At 41.9% G+C, this 17,511-nt stretch overlaps 1 protein-coding gene across 1 annotated transcript in view; it reads left to right on the top strand.

Moving 5' to 3' along the window:
* LOC129823872 (solute carrier family 25 member 36-A-like) overlaps positions 1 to 15,409 on the top strand; it is a 32,364-nt gene extending 16,955 nt beyond the window's left edge. The window contains exons 4-7 of the mRNA XM_055882927.1: positions 3,981 to 4,081; positions 9,694 to 9,760; positions 10,278 to 10,570; positions 10,773 to 15,409. Coding sequence (XP_055738902.1) covers positions 3,981 to 4,081; positions 9,694 to 9,760; positions 10,278 to 10,570; positions 10,773 to 10,966 — 655 coding nt within the window. The 3' untranslated portion in view covers positions 10,967 to 15,409. The remainder of the gene's footprint in view (positions 1 to 3,980; positions 4,082 to 9,693; positions 9,761 to 10,277; positions 10,571 to 10,772) is intronic.
* The last annotated feature ends 2,102 nt before the right edge of the window (positions 15,410 to 17,511 follow it).

The following is a 17,511-nucleotide window of genomic DNA, read 5'->3' on the forward strand; positions in this document are numbered from 1 at the left end:
ACGGGGAGAGGTAGGGATGGGGAGAGGGAGAGGTGGGAGGAAAGCAAGGAGGACGGGGAGGTAGGGATGGGGAGGAGTACGGGGAGAGGTAGGGATGGAGAGGTGGGAGGAAAGCAAGGAGGACGGGGAGGTAGGGATGGGGAGGAGGACGGGAAGAGGTAGGGATGGAGAGTTGGGAGAAAAGTGGGGAGGGCGAGGTGGGAGAAAAGCGAGAAGGGAGGTGGGAGGACGGAGAGCGAGGACCGGGAGAGCGGGGAGGGTTCTGGAGAGTCTGGGGGGAGATGGGTTGGAGAGACCGGGAAGGAGCGAGGTAGATGGGGAGAACGATATAGACAGAGAGAACGGCAGGGAGGGAGAGAGGGTAAGGAGAAAGACTGACCTGAGCGCACACTGTCATAAAAATTACAGCAGTGGAAAGAGAGAATAATTAATCATCCTTCATTACTCCTACAGAGTTCTGTTCCTCAATACTCTCCTCAATGTTGCACTGGAACAGAGTAAAAACACCAATGCCATTTCCTCAATAACCCCTGCCAGCGACTAGACGCTCACCAGGCTTTACCTATATTAACACAGCAAGGAACCGTATCCAATCAGACAGTGAAGTGACTGTAACACTGCTGCTGTGTGCCATTGCTGTGGAAAGGTACTGGCTGACTGGTCTCCCCCTTGGCCTTTGCAGCCTGCTGCCCAGGAGAGCATATTGTCTAGCATTAGAGCATGGTTGGCTGGGCAGTCAGCTGTTCATCTACAGCACACTCCACATCACAAGCTTTAGATGAGTCCGCGTCCCACCACTAAGATCGGCCATCACTTAACACACACGCGCGTGAATATGCACCCAGTCTCTCACATGCACAGTGTACACAACCTCACTCTCTCACAAACATACACGTGCACACTAAGGACAGGGTGAGCGAGCCAAGCGCTGGTGGGTCGTTGGGTTTTAATCCCCACAGCGGAAATGTTTACTTGCGTTAATCCTCTGGGATTTGAGTTAAGTAGAGGAAGCGTAGGAGTTGCATGGGAGATTAATCTCCAGCTAAAGCAGGGCATGTGATTTGGGTGCCTGGTTGGGAATGAATTGCACACAAGCATGCGTGTGCAGTGACAGACACACGCAGTACGCAGGGACATGCCTAATGGGCCATTTATTTTTTATAAGCATATAGAAAGTCTACACCCCCTTGGGCTTTTTTCAAATATTGTTGTTTTATTAAGTAGGACTGAAAAGTATTTAATTGTAATTTCTTGTCATTGATCTACACAAAATACTTCATAATGTCAAAGGTAAAAGAAAATTCTACAGATTTTTACAAATGAATAAAAGTAATCACTAAAATAGTCATTGCGTAAGTATTCACCTCCTTGTTTAGGCAAACCTAAATTAGTAACATTTGGCTTAACAAATCATAAGTTATATGGACTCACTCTGTGTGAAAAAGTAGGGGTTGACATGATGTTTGAATGACTAACCTTTTCTCTGTCCCTCATACATATACTACCGTTCAAAAGTTTGGGGTCACTTGGAAATGTCCTTGTTTTTGAAATATTTAAAAAAATTACATCAAATTGATCAGAAATACAGTGTAGACATTGTTAATGTTGTAAATGACAATTGTAGCTGGAAATGGCTGATTTTTTATGGAATATCTACAGAGGCCCATTTTCAGCAACCATCACTCCTGTGTTCCAATGGCACGTTGTGTTAGCTAATCCAAGTTTATCATTTTAAAAGGCTAATTGATCATTAGAAAAGCCTTTTGCAATTATGTTAGCACAGCTGAAAACTGTTGTTCTGATTTAAAGAAGCAATAAAACTGACCTTATTTAGACTAGTTGAGGATCTGGAGCATTAGCATTTGTGGGTTAGATTACAGGCTCAAAATGGCCAGAAACAAAGTACTTTCTTCTGATACTCGTCAGTCTGTTCTTGTTCTGAGAAATTAAGGCTATGAATTTTGAAAAGAATAATGGGCAAATATTGCACAATCCAGGTGTGCAAAGCTGTTATGAGACCTACCCAAAAAGACTCAGCTTTAAACGCTGCCAAAGGTGTTTTTAATATGTATTGAGTCGGGGGTGAATACTTATGTAATCAAGGTATAATGGTGGTTTATTTTTCATTCATCTTTAAAAAAGTTATAATTTTTGTGTAGATCGTTGACAAATAACAATTCAATCCATTTTTGTCCTACTTTGTAACACAAAATGTGAAGAAATCCAAGGGTGTGTGGACTTTCTATAGGTGCTGTAGATGTTTATGTAGGTTGGTAACACACTAACTACCCAAATGAGTGGAACAGGAGTTCCGGGCCATATCAAATTTGATTGGTCACAAACATTTTCAGCAGATGTTATTGCGGGTGTAGCAAAATGGTTGTGTTCCTAGCTCCAACAGTGCAGTAGTATCTAACAATTCACAACAATATACACAATTGTAAAAGAATGGAATAAAAAAAGATAAGTATTAGATCGAGCAATGTTGGAGTAGCATTGACTCAAATCAAATGTTATATGTCACATACACATAGTTAGCAGATGTTAATGCGAGTGTAGCGAAATGCTTGTGCTTCTAGTTCCGACAGTGCAGTAATAAACTCAGCGCAAAAAAAGAAACGTCCTCTCACTGTCAACTGCGTTTATTTTCAGCAAACTTAACATGTGTAAATATTTGTATGAACATAAGATTCAACAACTGTGACATAAACTGAACAAGTTCCACAGACATGTGACTAACAGAAATTGGATAACGTGTCCCTGAACAAAGGGGAGGGTCAAAATCAAAAGTAAGTCAGTATCTGGTGTGGCCATCAGCTGCATTAAGTACTGCAGTGCATCTCCTCCTCATGGATGCACCATTTTCCTGTTTTTGCTGTGAGATGTTACCCCACTCTTCCACCAAGGCACCTGCAAGTTCCCGGCCATTTCTGGGGGGAATGGCCCTAGCCCTCACCCTCCGATCCAACAGGTCCCAGACATGCTCAATGGGATTGAGATCCGGGCTCTTTGTTGAGAGCCCTGCGGTTGCGGGTGGTGCAGTTGCCATACCAGGCGGTGATACAGCCCGACAGGATGCTCTCAATTGTGCATCTGTAACAGTTTTAGGGGCCAAGCCAAATATCTTCAGCCTCCTGAGGTTGAAGAGGAGCTGTTGCACCCTTTTCACCACACTCTGTGTGGGTGGACCAATTCAGATTGTCAGTGATGTGGAAGCTTTCCACCTTCTCCACTGCGGTCCTGTCAATGTGGAGAGGGGTGTGCTCCCTCTGCTGTTTCCTGAAGTCCACGATCAGCTCCTTTGTTTTGTAGACGTTGAGTGAGAGGTTATTTTCCTGGCACCACTCTCCCAGGGCCCTCACCTCTCTGTAGGCTGTCTCGTCATTGTTGGTATTCAAGCCTACTACTGTTGTGTCGTCTGCAAACTTGATGATTTGAGTTGGAGTCGTGTGTGGCCACGCATTCATGGGTGAACGGCGAGTACAGGAGGGGGCTGAGCACCCACCTTTGTGGGGCCCCTGTGTTGAGGATCAGTGAAGTGGAGGTGTTGTTTCCTACCTTCACCATCTGGGGGCGGCCCATCTGGAAGTCCAGGACCCAGTTGCACAAGGCGGAGTTCAGACCCAGGGCACTGAGCTTAATGATGAGCTTGGAGGGTACTATTTTGAAGGCTGAGCTATAGTCAATGAACAGCATTCTTACATTGGTATTCATCTTGTCCAGATGGGATTGGGCAGTGTGCAGTGCAATGTCGATTGCATCGTCTGTGGATCTATTGGGGCGGTAAGCAAATTGAAGTGGGTCAATTTGGACAGAGGGCATTTGCCTGTCCTTTATACTGTGCAATTTTGCTCCAATCTCACAAAAATGAAATATATATTTTTTGTTGCCATATTGGTATCGACCATCATGACCCCAAAAAATATAGTTTTAACGGTAACGCTGTATTAGCTCACATCCATTCCCTCCTGTATCAACAGAGCCATCTACTTTGCATCCTACTCCACTGCCAAAGAGAAGCTGAACGGCGTGTTTGAGCCCGACTCGACGCAGGTCCATATGGTGTCTGCAGGCCTAGCAGGTAACAGTTGTTTCACAAACTCCTCCTCTGCTGTCTATAGCCTGCTTGTTGCTACATTCAAAGTTGACTTGTTTAGACAATTAATTTCCAGCTACTTATTTTATTTTGACTGATTACATAGAAAAGGGGATATGTTAAGTATTTATTTAAAGATATTTAGTTTTTGTTTTTTAAAGTAACTGGCCATATTTTTTTATTTGCTTAAATGTTTGTTTTGTACATTTGTATCCTGCGTTATGGGGTTGTTGGGTTTTCTGTTAATTTGAAGATAATTCAATATTTTATTAACATTGCTCTAGCCTCTATCCAGCTAGGTGTTAGACATTGCCACTATATGGGTTACCTTGTGGACGTTTTCCAGTGTTTTGAATATCAACCACAGATGGTTTGCCCGAAAGCACAATTGAAGACTTTCAGGATCAGTCTCTAGTATAAACCCCACTTTATATCTATAGTGAAAGTGAAGAGGTTATTCTACCCTTCAATATTGTAGTTAAGTTGTATGCAAAAACAATTATCTGTTCTCTCAGTCAAAGCACTTAGTATGAAAATACGTAAAGTGTGAAAAAGACAAAGCACAGAGTTAACACTGTCAGTTGCATTTTCTACTACTTCCACTCATATAGTGAACTGCTCTTGAGATTTCACACGGCAAATAGACCCACTGACCCACATTACTGCCTCTGTCCTACAATTATATACAGCCAACTTGGCAGCACTTTTTCAGCAACACTTTACTACATACAGCTACAAGACTTACCACTAGCTAGCTGTCTGTTCCAGCAATAAAATAAATAAATAACATCCTCAAAGTTTGGGTTGTGCTTTCCATCCCACCCCCACTTTCCCCAGTTTTTTTCTCTTGAGGCTCTTCGACTCTCTCGAAGGACCCTAAATTGTGTTAACGTACCAGTTTGTTGCTAAACAGTGAGTTTGGCCCTTCAAGCGCTGTCTATGCTGTGTGTGTACAGTAGTAAAGGCCCCAGGGCGCTAACATGTCAGGGCCCTCACTGCGGGAGGCCCCCCCCCCGCCTCGCGGCAACACACCGGCCGGACGCCTCAGGTAGCACTCCATTTCCTTTCACTGGTATGACCATGATGATGATGCTAATAATGATGATGCTGGTTATAGGTCACTAGCTGGTTTGCAGCTCTTTCATCTCCTATAACTTCTACATGATTGCACAGTCTTGATACACTACCCCTTCCCCCTTTTTTACCAGCCTGTTTACCCCCCCCCCCCCCCCCTACTGAAGGTACATGAACAACACACACTTTAGATGTTTCTTAGTCGGCATACGAAGTGAAATGCTAACCTTGTCACTATTAGGTTTGAGGGTCCTTATTTGGTTCATCGTCATTTACTCTTGAACCGCTGACACCGCAGATGCAGGTTATTTAAGTTTAGGTATGTACGTCTGGCGAAAGAGGCCAACATAAGCTATACTTTCCATTGTGCTGTAGATATTACTCATGTAACATACGTATGCATGTCTATATACAGGATATAGGCTATAGGTGACAACCAAGTTCCAGACACTAGAAAATTCCTATCGGATTATGGCACTCCCAAAATTATTTGACACACCTGAATCATTTCCCTCAGAATATATATGCAGAATATAGAATAATTACCCAAAGATGCTTTTTAGTCAACAATTTTTTTAATTTGATGTAGTGCCAGTTCTCCAATTACAAATGATAGAAACATGCTTACTGACTTTTTCAATTACAGATGTAGAATGAATAGACCATTTTAATTTAGACAACATACACCGAGTATACAAAACATTAAGAACACCTGCTCTTTCAATGACCGACTGACCAGGTGAAGCCTATGATCCTTTATTGATGTCACTTATTAAATCCACTTCAATCAGTGTAGATGAAGGGAGGAGACAGGTTAAAGAAGGATTTTTAAGCCTTCAGACAATAAAGACATGGATTGTGTATGTGCGCCATTCAGAGGGTGAATGGGCAAGACAAAAGATTGAAGTGCCTTTGAACGGGGTATGGTAGTAGGTGCCAGGCTGCAACACTGCTGGGTTTTTCACGCTCAACAGTTTCCCGTGCGTATCAAGAATGGTCCATCACCAAAGGATATCCAGCCAACTTGGAACAACTGTGGAACGCTTTCGACATCTAATAGAGTCCATGCCCTGACAAATTGAGGCTGTTCTGAGGGCAAAATGGGGGGAGTGCAACTCAATATTAGGAAGGTGTTCCTAGTGTTTGGTATACTTGGTGTTGATTCATAATCATACCCACTACTCGCCTATAATCATGCCCATTTTGCACAGTCATTCAACTCCCTGGACCCTCTCTATAGGAGTGGAGCTAAGAACTGTTCTTCAGCTGCTCATCTAAACCATTTGTCCTAGTAAATGTAACACATGAGTAGGAGTTGCCACACATACTCATGCCTTCTCTTGAGTTCAACACAACCACAGTTTGCTCAGGGCCTAGTGTCTATTTCTGTCCATAGACCTCCTGTATAGACTTGCTAGTTCATGTGGATTAATTTACACTGGATCAGGTCCCCCATAGTATGTCAAGAGCCTTGAACTTGGTTGTGGACTCTGACACCCTCAAGCATAATATGTGACCCTCTTTGTGCACAGATATCACATCTATCATATATTTTAATAGAGGGCCCCATTCAGCCTAAAGCACACTGCATTATAGCAGATGACTGTAGTCCTGTAATAACACTGGAACTAGGTCACGCCATTAGTTTAGATATGAAACGGGTCAAGCATGAAATGGCTGACACTCCAGTAATATGTTTAATTTGGGGGAAAAGTTCTATTTATTTCAGACATCTGGCCTCCACACAGTCCTTTTGTCCAACATAAAAATGGCATTAATGTTTAAAACTTTTAGAAAGTTGTTGAGACGATCAGAAACCGATGGGTGGTCTTGTTGAAATGGCGTATCATAACACTGTTTATCAGAGATAAAGGAATCCTCCACTCAGCTATATTTTGTTTCACTTATTCCGCTTTGGTCCTCTTGAATAATTCAAGAAGGCCAGACTCCATTTAGTTTCCTCATGGCAGCCAATGATGCCTTCAACTGAGGCTCACACCATGACGTCAATGACTTTCTCTTAAGCTGTAGGGCTGAGCTCACCTCATCTGGGAGCTAGCTACTATTGTTCAAATTACATTTACTCAATTCATTGACTAATTTATAGGGTAGAATTTAATCAGGCACACTTAACAAAGCTCGTCATTTTATAGACTTTTTAAATTTGCTTGACAAGGTTAGCATTTCAACTCTGGCATTATTTTACCTTTTTTTATTGTGACTATTTCATTGTTGACTTTCTCCCCCATTTTATTTGACCCCATCGTTACTGTTTAGAATCAATAAAAGTGACTGTGGTAATGATGCCATTGGTTGACAATGATTCGCACCTGTAGCATTGTTTAAATATATTTTATTATTGTGTACCACACATGTTTATTTGTTTTGTCCTGCACATAATGATTATACCAGTGGGGTGATGTTCCATTTACGACAGATTTGCATGTTTCTTCCCTTACCAAGAACGACATACAGTACCTGACAAAACGTAGGGGAGAGAAACGACACGAGACGGCCTCTTGCATTTTAAAACAGGTGTGGGTCGGGTAAGGTCAAGAGTTTGAGGGTTAGAGTGGGGAGGAAGAGATGGGGTGTGACCCCCCCTTTTCTCCTCTCCCACCTTAGTTGGTTTAAAAAAGGGTGGGTAAAAATGTGGGAGTGGGGAGGATTATCTTATGTTTATATATAAAAAGGGGGATTTGGGGAGGCTTAGTGGGATCTTACCTGTTTATATCAGATTGGGGGAGATGGGGGTGATACTTGTCATCCTATTTTACCTGTTAAAAAATACAGGGATTGGGTAGGATCGGTAGGTTTCCTCTTCATCTATGTAAATAAAAGGAGTTTGTGGGTGGGTTGGTTGGTTGACTGCTGCCTGTGTGTGACTGTGGTCATTTTAGGGCTTTACTGTAGCTTTCACCCCTGCGTGAGGGGGGAGAGCCCCCGCCACCTCAGCCCCCCCATATCTGCAGGCTTCTAGCTGCAGCTGTGAGGCGGAGTAGCTTTGCCCCTACTCTGTGAGTACACGCCATAGACGCTATCTCCTTCTTCTTCTTCTTCAACAGACTTGTCATCCTCTTCATGCAGTTTCCTTAGGACTGTGTCCCTTGATACAGTAGAAGCTCTAGTCGTGCGTACTGTACTGTAGACGTCCCCTGGTTTCTTGTTTAGAGAAGATGCTATGTAGTGATGTAAATGTATGTTGATTTTCAAATGTTATGTTTTAAACTATGTTCCTGTTTGGAGGTTTAGTATCTTGAGCACAAGTGATGTGCAGGATTTAGTGTCTGTCTTTTAAAAATGCACACATTATGATCACACTAGAATGACCTGCACCTTACACATTTGTCATATACATTGTAATGTATATGACATAACACTCCTTTGTGAACTAACATAATGACTTGATGCATTGTCAGGGTACTCATTGGTCTCTCTGTTAAAAAATAATAATAATTCAAACCCAAATTTAGTATAAGCAACTTATTAATAACACTAAAATAGTAAATGTTTTGGTATTTATAAATATACACCTAGTTTCCCTAGGAAATAACATCCGCCTACTTGTCCACTTTGTGATTTTTCCGCTTTGACTTTCTCTTAAGATGTAGGGCTGAGCTCACCTCATCTGGGAGCTAGCTACTATTGTTCAAATTACATTTACTCAATTCATTGACTAATTTATAGGGTAGAATTTAATCAGGCACACTTAATCAGAGTGAAGTATAATAATGATGTTCATTGAGGGGGCTGAACAATAGCATAGCACTATGCTATATCATTCTGTAGTGCCTTCCGTGTACATGAGATTCAGGCCCACCTTGTTAATTAACACTAAGGAATAGTATTTATTAGTAATTATAGAATACATCTTGGTTATATTTGTTGCAACTTGTAAATATGAAGAATGTGGACTGTATCTTTAAGCTGAGTTTTTGCCTGTACTGTAATAACCTTGAGGAATCTAATCAGTCCATATAATACCATTCCTGTGAGGGACAGTCTGCCCTTAACAAAGGTAATCAAGTTTAAATGTTTTATAATCTCTGGTACCGGAGCACCAGCGATAAAAGGAAATATTTTACGAGATTGCCAATACGTAAATAAACCGCTCATAAAAGGCCAATAAACACAGCTTAAAGATGTCAACAAAGCTTCCACACACTGCTGCCAGTCGAGAAGGAAATGTTTAGAGTGCACCGGGGTTGTATTTCACAAAACGCAGGATCGATAGATTGGCCAGCACTCAGTTCTAACTCTTACTTTTCTAGTTCATAAAGCCAGCTGAAGTTGAATGTCGTTGGGTTACTACTGCAAGTATTGAATCTGTAATATCCTTCTTTATATTCAAGTTGATCTTCCTTTATCATCCAGGAAATACACAGTTGTTAGATGGCTGGCTCACTCATTGGTGGTGCTTTGTGAAATACACCCCCCATTGTATATATCTCTGTCCTTGGATAGGCTGAGTCCTTCACACACAGTCACTCCCCCTGTCTGAACCTCTGAACTCTTCTTCCCAGGGTTCACTGCTATCACGGTGACCAATCCCATCTGGTTGATCAAGACCCGGTTGCAGCTGGATGCCAGGTAAGTACTGAGGAGGGAGGCTGTATCTAGGCCACATGCTGTAAAAGTCATTGATTCCCCAAAGTCAGAATGCAGCCAATTTTAAATTCCCTAAGCTTTTATGTTAATCCACAGCTGTTTCATATTTTGTTGGTTCTCTAAATACTGTATGTTATGCATTGTCATGCTTATTGTAGCCTAGTGGTTAGAGCATTGGACTACTGAAAGGTTGCACGATCAAATCCCCGAGCTGACAAAGTAAAAATCTGTCGTTCTGCCCCTGAACAAGGCACTGTTCCCCGGTAGGCCATCATTGTAAATAAGAATTTGTTCTTAACTGACTTGCCTGGTTAAGTAGAGATAAAATATTGTTTTGATTCATTGTGCTTAGGGAAAAGGTGTTAATCTGAGTACTAGTAGAGCATATTACGTTATTGGATGTTGCGAATCCCTTAACATGTTACTTACTTGCCAAATGTATCCCGTTAGCTATAATGACCCCCCCCCCCCCCCCCCCCCAAATGTGCATTTACCACAGGAACCGTGGCGAGAGGCGCATGAATGCGTTTGAGTGTGTGCGGCGGGTCTACCAGACGGAGGGCTGGCGAGGCTTCTATCGGGGTATGTCTGCCTCGTATGCCGGCATCTCCGAGACAGTCATCCATTTTGTCATCTATGAGAGCATCAAGCGCAAGCTGGTGGAGTCCAGGGCCCAGGCCAGCATGGATCAGGACGAGGACGAGTCGGTGAGGGATGCCTCAGACTTTGTGGGCATGATGCTGGCCGCCGCCACCTCCAAGACCTGTGCCACGTCTATCGCCTACCCCCATGGTATGCACGATGTATCACCCTTATGGTTATTGGTTGATATGATATTGCTATCGCCAATAATAAATATTTTTAAACTGAATCAGGGTTAACAAGTCAATCAGTCTATTCTCCCCCCCCCCCCCCCCCCCCTTTTATCTCCTCTCCCTTTCCCCCCCTCTCCTGTCCTCCCCCTTTTCTCTCCTCTTCTCTCTTCCCTTTGTAGAGGTGATCCGCACCCGGCTACGAGAGGAGGGCAGCAAGTACCGCTCCTTCTTCCAGACATTACTGACAGTACCTAAGGAGGAGGGCTACCGCGCCCTGTACCGTGGTCTCACCACCCATCTGGTCCGCCAGATCCCCAACACCGCCATCATGATGTCCACCTACGAGATGGTGGTCTACCTGCTACAACGCTAGCCCCTCCCTGTCTGGAGAGAAAGTAGGAAGTGACTGACTTGGTTGGGCATATTTAAGATGGAGACCAAAGGAACACTGATATGGACCAGAACCAAGAAGAAAGAACAGGAGCCCCCCCCTACTCCCAAACCAACAACCCCACCCCCTACAGGCTGACCCTCAAGGGGGCTCTATGGTCTGGGGACAGAGAAAGGATAGGGTGGGAGGAGGAAATAGGGACAGAGAGAAACAGTTGGGTCAGTCTTTTATAGAGCATGTCAAACAGGAGATGTCTCTGAAGGAAAGACGGATATCATGTTGTGGCCTTTAAAGAGTTTTAAGTTTGTCGCCGTGTCTTTGTAGAATGAAACCAATCTGCTTTAGCCTGTATCGGAAATGACAGTCTGAAAGGGAATGCTTGAAAACAATCATTCTAAAACTGGTGTCATAACAACACTGAACATTACATAAAATTCTCCAGTAGATGCATTTGATTAAACTTTTCCACTAGGATTTAGCATGTAAGCTAATATTTGAAACAAGCTTTGCATGCTCTGTTTCAGTAACTTGAACCCAAGTTTGGTGGGTGGGTGTCTTTTATTTTCAACTGATTTTTTCCCCAGATCAATTTCTCAAGCAAGAATTTTACTAGGACTGTTTGAGTAGGGAGGGGAAAACTAGCCGCTATTGGAAGAGAGGTTTGGAACTCTTTCTTATTGGTCTATTAACTGATTTCAAAGCTCCATCCCACCAAAACGGGCTGAAATTTCAGGTCTCTTCAAACAGCTCTTACACTAAAAAGGCATTATCATAATTTTTACAACTTCACAATATTATTCTAACCTCCATAGTGTGTAAATGTGTATAAAACACAGTAAAATCATGTGCACTGGGCCGTTAGAGCCATGTAACAAAGTAAACGCCAACATAGCGTTGGGCCACTACAAGCAACCAAACAGCTTCAATGCGCTTTGGCATAGATTCAACAAGTGTCTGGAACTCTATTGGAGGGATGCCACACCAATCTTTCATGAGAAATTCCATCATTTGGTGTTTTGTTGAAAGTGGTGGAAAATGGTGTCGGGCGTCGCTCCAGAATCTCCAATAAGTCTTCAATCAGGTTGAGATCTGGTGACTAACCCCTCTATTTTCCTACGAAACCCCTCCTTTTAAAGTCCCTGAGAAAAAACTGGACATTTTTATACATGACCCTAAGCATGATGGGATGTTAATTGCTTAATTAACTCTAGATCCACACCTGTGTGGATGCACCTGCTTTCAATTTACTTTGACTCTCATTTACGCAAGCGTTTTCTTTTATTTTGGCAGTTACCTGTATATCAAAAGAGAATAGCAAGCAAACCATACATGCACTACAATGAGTTTGGCTTCAAGCATTCCCCTGAAGGTCAGAGTTTCCTGTTATAGTCTGAAGCAATGCATATGGTGCACTGCTGCACAAGACTAGTGATCGCCGATCACAACACATGCCTCACACTTAACCAGTGGTTTATTTGTATTGAAAGCTGACTATCATTTCAGTGTTTTTGTATAATGGTATTGTTTCTCTGATACTAGTCATTGTGAAGGTCCTAGTTGTCTCATGAATGAACTAGACTTCACTGCCCTAGAAGGGTACCAACATTTAGCAGGTTAGAGATCTATCTACCGGTGTGATGCCGCTACTTGATAAGTTAAGTGTTGAAGCCAGGTTGTGTTAATGTTATTTCAACACTACTCCCAACCTGTGTGTTCGCAAGACTCGTACTGTGACCATAAGTGTGTGCGAGAGAAAGTGTGTGTGTGTGTGTGTCGATGTGCATTTGACTCCGTTTGTGTATTTGTGTGTGTGTGAGGTGAGGTGAGAGCGAACATCCCTGATATCTGGTAGAGTTCCCTCCACTAAAAGTGAATCATGTATACTGAACAAAAATATAAATGCAACATGCAACAATTTCAAAGATTTTACTGAGTTACAGTTAATATAAGCAAATCAGTCAATTGAAATAAATAAATTAGGCCCTAATCGATGGATTTCACATGACAGGAAATACAGATATGCATCTGTTGGTCACAGACACCTTATTAAAAGAAGTGGTCCTCGCAATGGGCCTCAGGATCTTGTCACAGTATTTCTGTGCATTCAAATGTCCATTGATCAAATGCAATTGTGTTCGTTGACATCAGCAAACCGCTTGCCCACACGACGCCATACACGTAGTCTGCAGTTGTGTGGCTGGTTGGACATGCTGCTAGATTCTCTAAAATGACGGAGGTGGCTTATGGTAGAGAAAATAACATTCAATTATCTGGCAACATGTGGACATTCCTGCAGCCAACATGCCAATTGCACACGCCCTCAAAATCTGCGACATCTGTGGCATTGTGTTTGACAAAACTGCACATTTTAGTGGCCTTTTATTGTCCCCAGCAAAAGGTGCACCTGTGTAATGATCATGCAGTTTAATCAGCTTCTTGATATGCCACACCTGTCAGGTGGATAGATTCTCTTGGCAAAGGAGAAATGCTCATTAACAGGGATGTAAACAAATTTGTGCACAACATTTTAGAGAAATAAGCTTTTTCTGTATGGGAAATTTCTGGGATCTTTTATTTCAGCTAATGAAACATGGGACCAACACTTTACATGTTATATTTTTGTTCAGTGTAGATCACTAAGGTTAGGAGCAAGGCCGAGCTACTGTACATTAGTGGTCCATCCCAGCTCCTACGCCCGAGCCCTGCCTTACCAGTGGCTTCCAACTCAACATTTATGACCTTTTGGGACTTGTGCTTAACATTCTTGTGTGTGTGGGACATTTTAATCTTGTATTATAAGAATAGTGTTACTGTATATGCAAAAACTGTATTTTGCTCAACAGTTCCCATTTGCAGATATTGTACAGTTGAGTACTTCATCTTGCAAAGGATTTTCATTTGTGTGTTTATATAGTATATGCATATCAACTATTGTGTATATTTTGCTTAGATCCAAGTATTATTATACTGCAGTTCAGTTGCAAATGATTTGTTTGACTGTTTGTGTACTACTGTCAAGATGTTTGAACCTGTTGCAACATGGTGTGTTTATTTTTATTTTGTTAAAGTTGTGTATTATAATATTGTATTTAATTTTACATCATATAAGGCTTGATGCTGAAAGATGGTCTTTAATTTTATGGCATTCATAAAATAATTGGATTTGGTGTAAATTACCTTAAAATATATATATTTTTTACCCTGTTTGCTATCCATAGTAACCTCTATCTAAGTGTGTAGACTGCTACTACATCCTATCAGCTCTTAACATAGTAATTTAGTAGACACTCTTATCCAGAGCGATTTTACAGGAGCAATGAGGGTTAAGTGCCTTTGTTCCAAATTCTCAATCTGGCATTTCAATAAATAAAAAAATAAAACAGATTGAGCTCAATCTTACTGAATATTTATATTATTGTAGTGTCAATATGACAATATTGTTTTGTCATTCAAGTTGCCCTGAAGTAGTTTAAAACTGATTCTGGATTCCTGATTTTAAATACTTTTCGGCAGTGCAGAGGCTACATGAGATTATAATGCGTATCATTTAGATGGATGTAAATATCCTTCTGTACATGGAAGCTTTGAACCACAGTGTCTTTATCTACAATAGTTGCTCATTTTCTCATGCCAATTTCAAGTAATTTCCTTTCCACTGAAATACTGTATTAAAACCGCAATGTGAATGAACATACTGGAGTCCTTTTCCCACAGACTACAGCGTAGCTGTTATCGTTACTGTCAGTGCCCTGATAGTCATACTGACTTGAATAACTAGTGTACAAAGGAATATCATTTTCACAAACAAACCAACAACTGTTCCATGAACAATCAACTGTGATGTATTTGGTTGTAGAGCATAGACTTGCATATAAATGACTGTCCTGTTCTGCTTTCAATTCAATACTCTGTTGTATTGGAAACAAAACACACTATTACAGTCCAGCAGATCTGCAGTCTCATGAGCGGTCTTTCCCCACAGTCTTGGGTGATGGTGTATACAAAGACAACTGGGATCTCGGGGAAAAATGTAATCATGATGTAATCGGTAATCTTCAGGTCGGAAAGTCGGAGCTCTGGAAAGAGGCCCAAGTTTCTGAGTTGGATGACGGTTCCAAGCGATTTGGCGTATCCATGTTTTTGCCTGAAACATATTTTTTTCAGACGCTTGACTTAATATTTAAAGGAGAAATACGGTAACTTGAAGTCAAATCTTTCAAAATGTGTAAATAGAAAAATGGATTACTAGTGAATCATTTATTTCAAATGTTTTGTTTTGGCTCTTCCATCAGCCAGTATCTGAAATGCCATTTGATTTCACCCCCTGTTTTTTGTTGTTGGTTAACGTGGTCTTTTCTTTGCTGCCTATGTATCATCATCCCTCATTTTTGTACAAAAGTCAATAAAACCCAATTGTAACTCAAATTGCTTGCTTGTTAATTTTTTAAATATATAAATAAATGGCCTAGAAGCAAAGCAAAGGCCATGTTTGTTCAGGCAATTTTACTATGGACTTTCTTGACCGCTGTTGTGTAGGCCATTTTATGCTGAGCCTGTTTTACACTGTTGGACATTTTACCACAAGGTGTCAGCAAAGGCAAAGCCAACGCGACAGTACTGCATACATCCCACTAAACCATAAACTCCAGTGGCGCTCTGTCGCCATAACTAGATGCAAGGAGGTAAGTTTCAAACCTGACCGATGGGAAGTGTCATCCAAACAACATAAGAGGTCCTGAAATTCTATTGATTAGTCGAGCTACGATCTTAGTCTCCCTGCTCCTCAAAACAATATAAAGGCATCGATTTACTGTTTTTGGTCTTTGCCAGAATATTTTAAGCACTCACAATTGTGACCATAAATAACTTGGGTAGTAGACCATGTAGCCAACAATAAATCGGAGTAATAACAGTCAGTAATTACCTGCAACGTTGTGGGTTAAATGTATACGTAGGTAGCATTATAATAAACATGACAGTTAGAGGCTCTAACATGGACGCTTTCACCAATCTTACCTCACGAGGTAGGTTAATAGAACGCGATTCCATAGCCTTTGTCATTAGAGTTGATGGTATGTGGAAATTCTATTGTATAAAATCCCATCAAACATTGAGTAGCCTACCTATTTTCCATACAACAAAAAAATCTACAGTCGGATTGTATAATTAATCAGGCCTGAGTGGGTGTGGTGTGGTATGCTTGGATACAGCCCTTAGCTGTGGTATATTGGCCATATACCACAAACCCCCAGGGTGACTTATTGCTATTATAAACTGGTTACCAACGTAATTAGAGCAATAAAAATAAATGTTTTGTCATACACGTGGTATATTGTCTATTATTAACTGGGTGGTTCGAGCCCTGAATGCTGATTGGTTGACAGCCGTGGTATATCAGACCATATACAACGGGTATGACAAAACATTTATTTTTACTGTTGTAATTACATTGGTAACCCGTTTATAATAGCAATAAAGCACCTCAGGGGTTTGGGACATATGGCCAATATACCATGGCTAAGGGCTGTATCCAGGCACTCCGCGTTGCATCGTGATAAGAACAGCCCTTAGCCGTGGTATACTGGCCATATACCACACCCCCTCGGGCCTTATTGCTTTAATATCCCACACCCCCTCGGGCCTTAAGCTGCGTTCATATTCATAACCAAGTGGAAAGCTGGAATTTACCGCATACGACTGGGAAAAATCCAGTTGAATGGCCTTCCAACTGGGAAACTCGTCTCTCATCCCTGTGCTCAGTTCCCCACTTGCAACTCTGATGTCATTGTCAACAAAAAAGATGGCAAGGCGGCATCTTCAGAAATGATTGTTTATTGTAATAACTAAATACAAATTGTTTATAAAACATTTATTCTGTTCATCTTCCTTTTGAGTTTTTTTCAGCAAACTTAACATGTATAAATATTTGTATGAACATAACAAGATTCAACAACTGAGACATAAACTGAACAAGTTCCACAGACATGTGACTAACAGAAAATGGAATAATGTGTCCCTGAACAAAGACAAAGGGGGGGTGGGGTCAAAATCAAAAGTAACAGTCAGTATCTGGTGTGGCCACCAGCTGCATTAAGTACTGCAGTGCATCTCTTCCTCATGGACTGCACCAGATTTGCCAGTTCTTGCTGTGAGATGTTACCCCACTCTTCCACCAAGGCACCTGCAAGTTCCCGGACATTTCTTGGGGGAATGGCCCTAGCCCTCACCCTCTGATCCAACAGGTCCCAGACGTGCTCAATGGGATTGAGATCCGGGCTCTTCGCTGGCCATGGCAGAACACTGACATTACTGTCTTGCAGGAAATCACTCACAGACCGAGCAGTATGGCTGGTGGCATTGTCATGCTGGAGGGTCATGTCAGGGTGAGCCTGCAGGAAGGGTACCACATGAGGGAGGATGATGTCTTCCCTGTAACGCACAGCGTTGAGATTGCCTGCAATGACAACAAGCTCAGTCCGATGATGCTGTGACACACTGCCCCAGACCATGACGGACCCTCCACCTCC

Source organism: Salvelinus fontinalis, chromosome 26 (assembly GCF_029448725.1).
Source record: "Salvelinus fontinalis isolate EN_2023a chromosome 26, ASM2944872v1, whole genome shotgun sequence".
In the NCBI taxonomy this organism is placed as follows: domain Eukaryota; kingdom Metazoa; phylum Chordata; class Actinopteri; order Salmoniformes; family Salmonidae; genus Salvelinus; species Salvelinus fontinalis.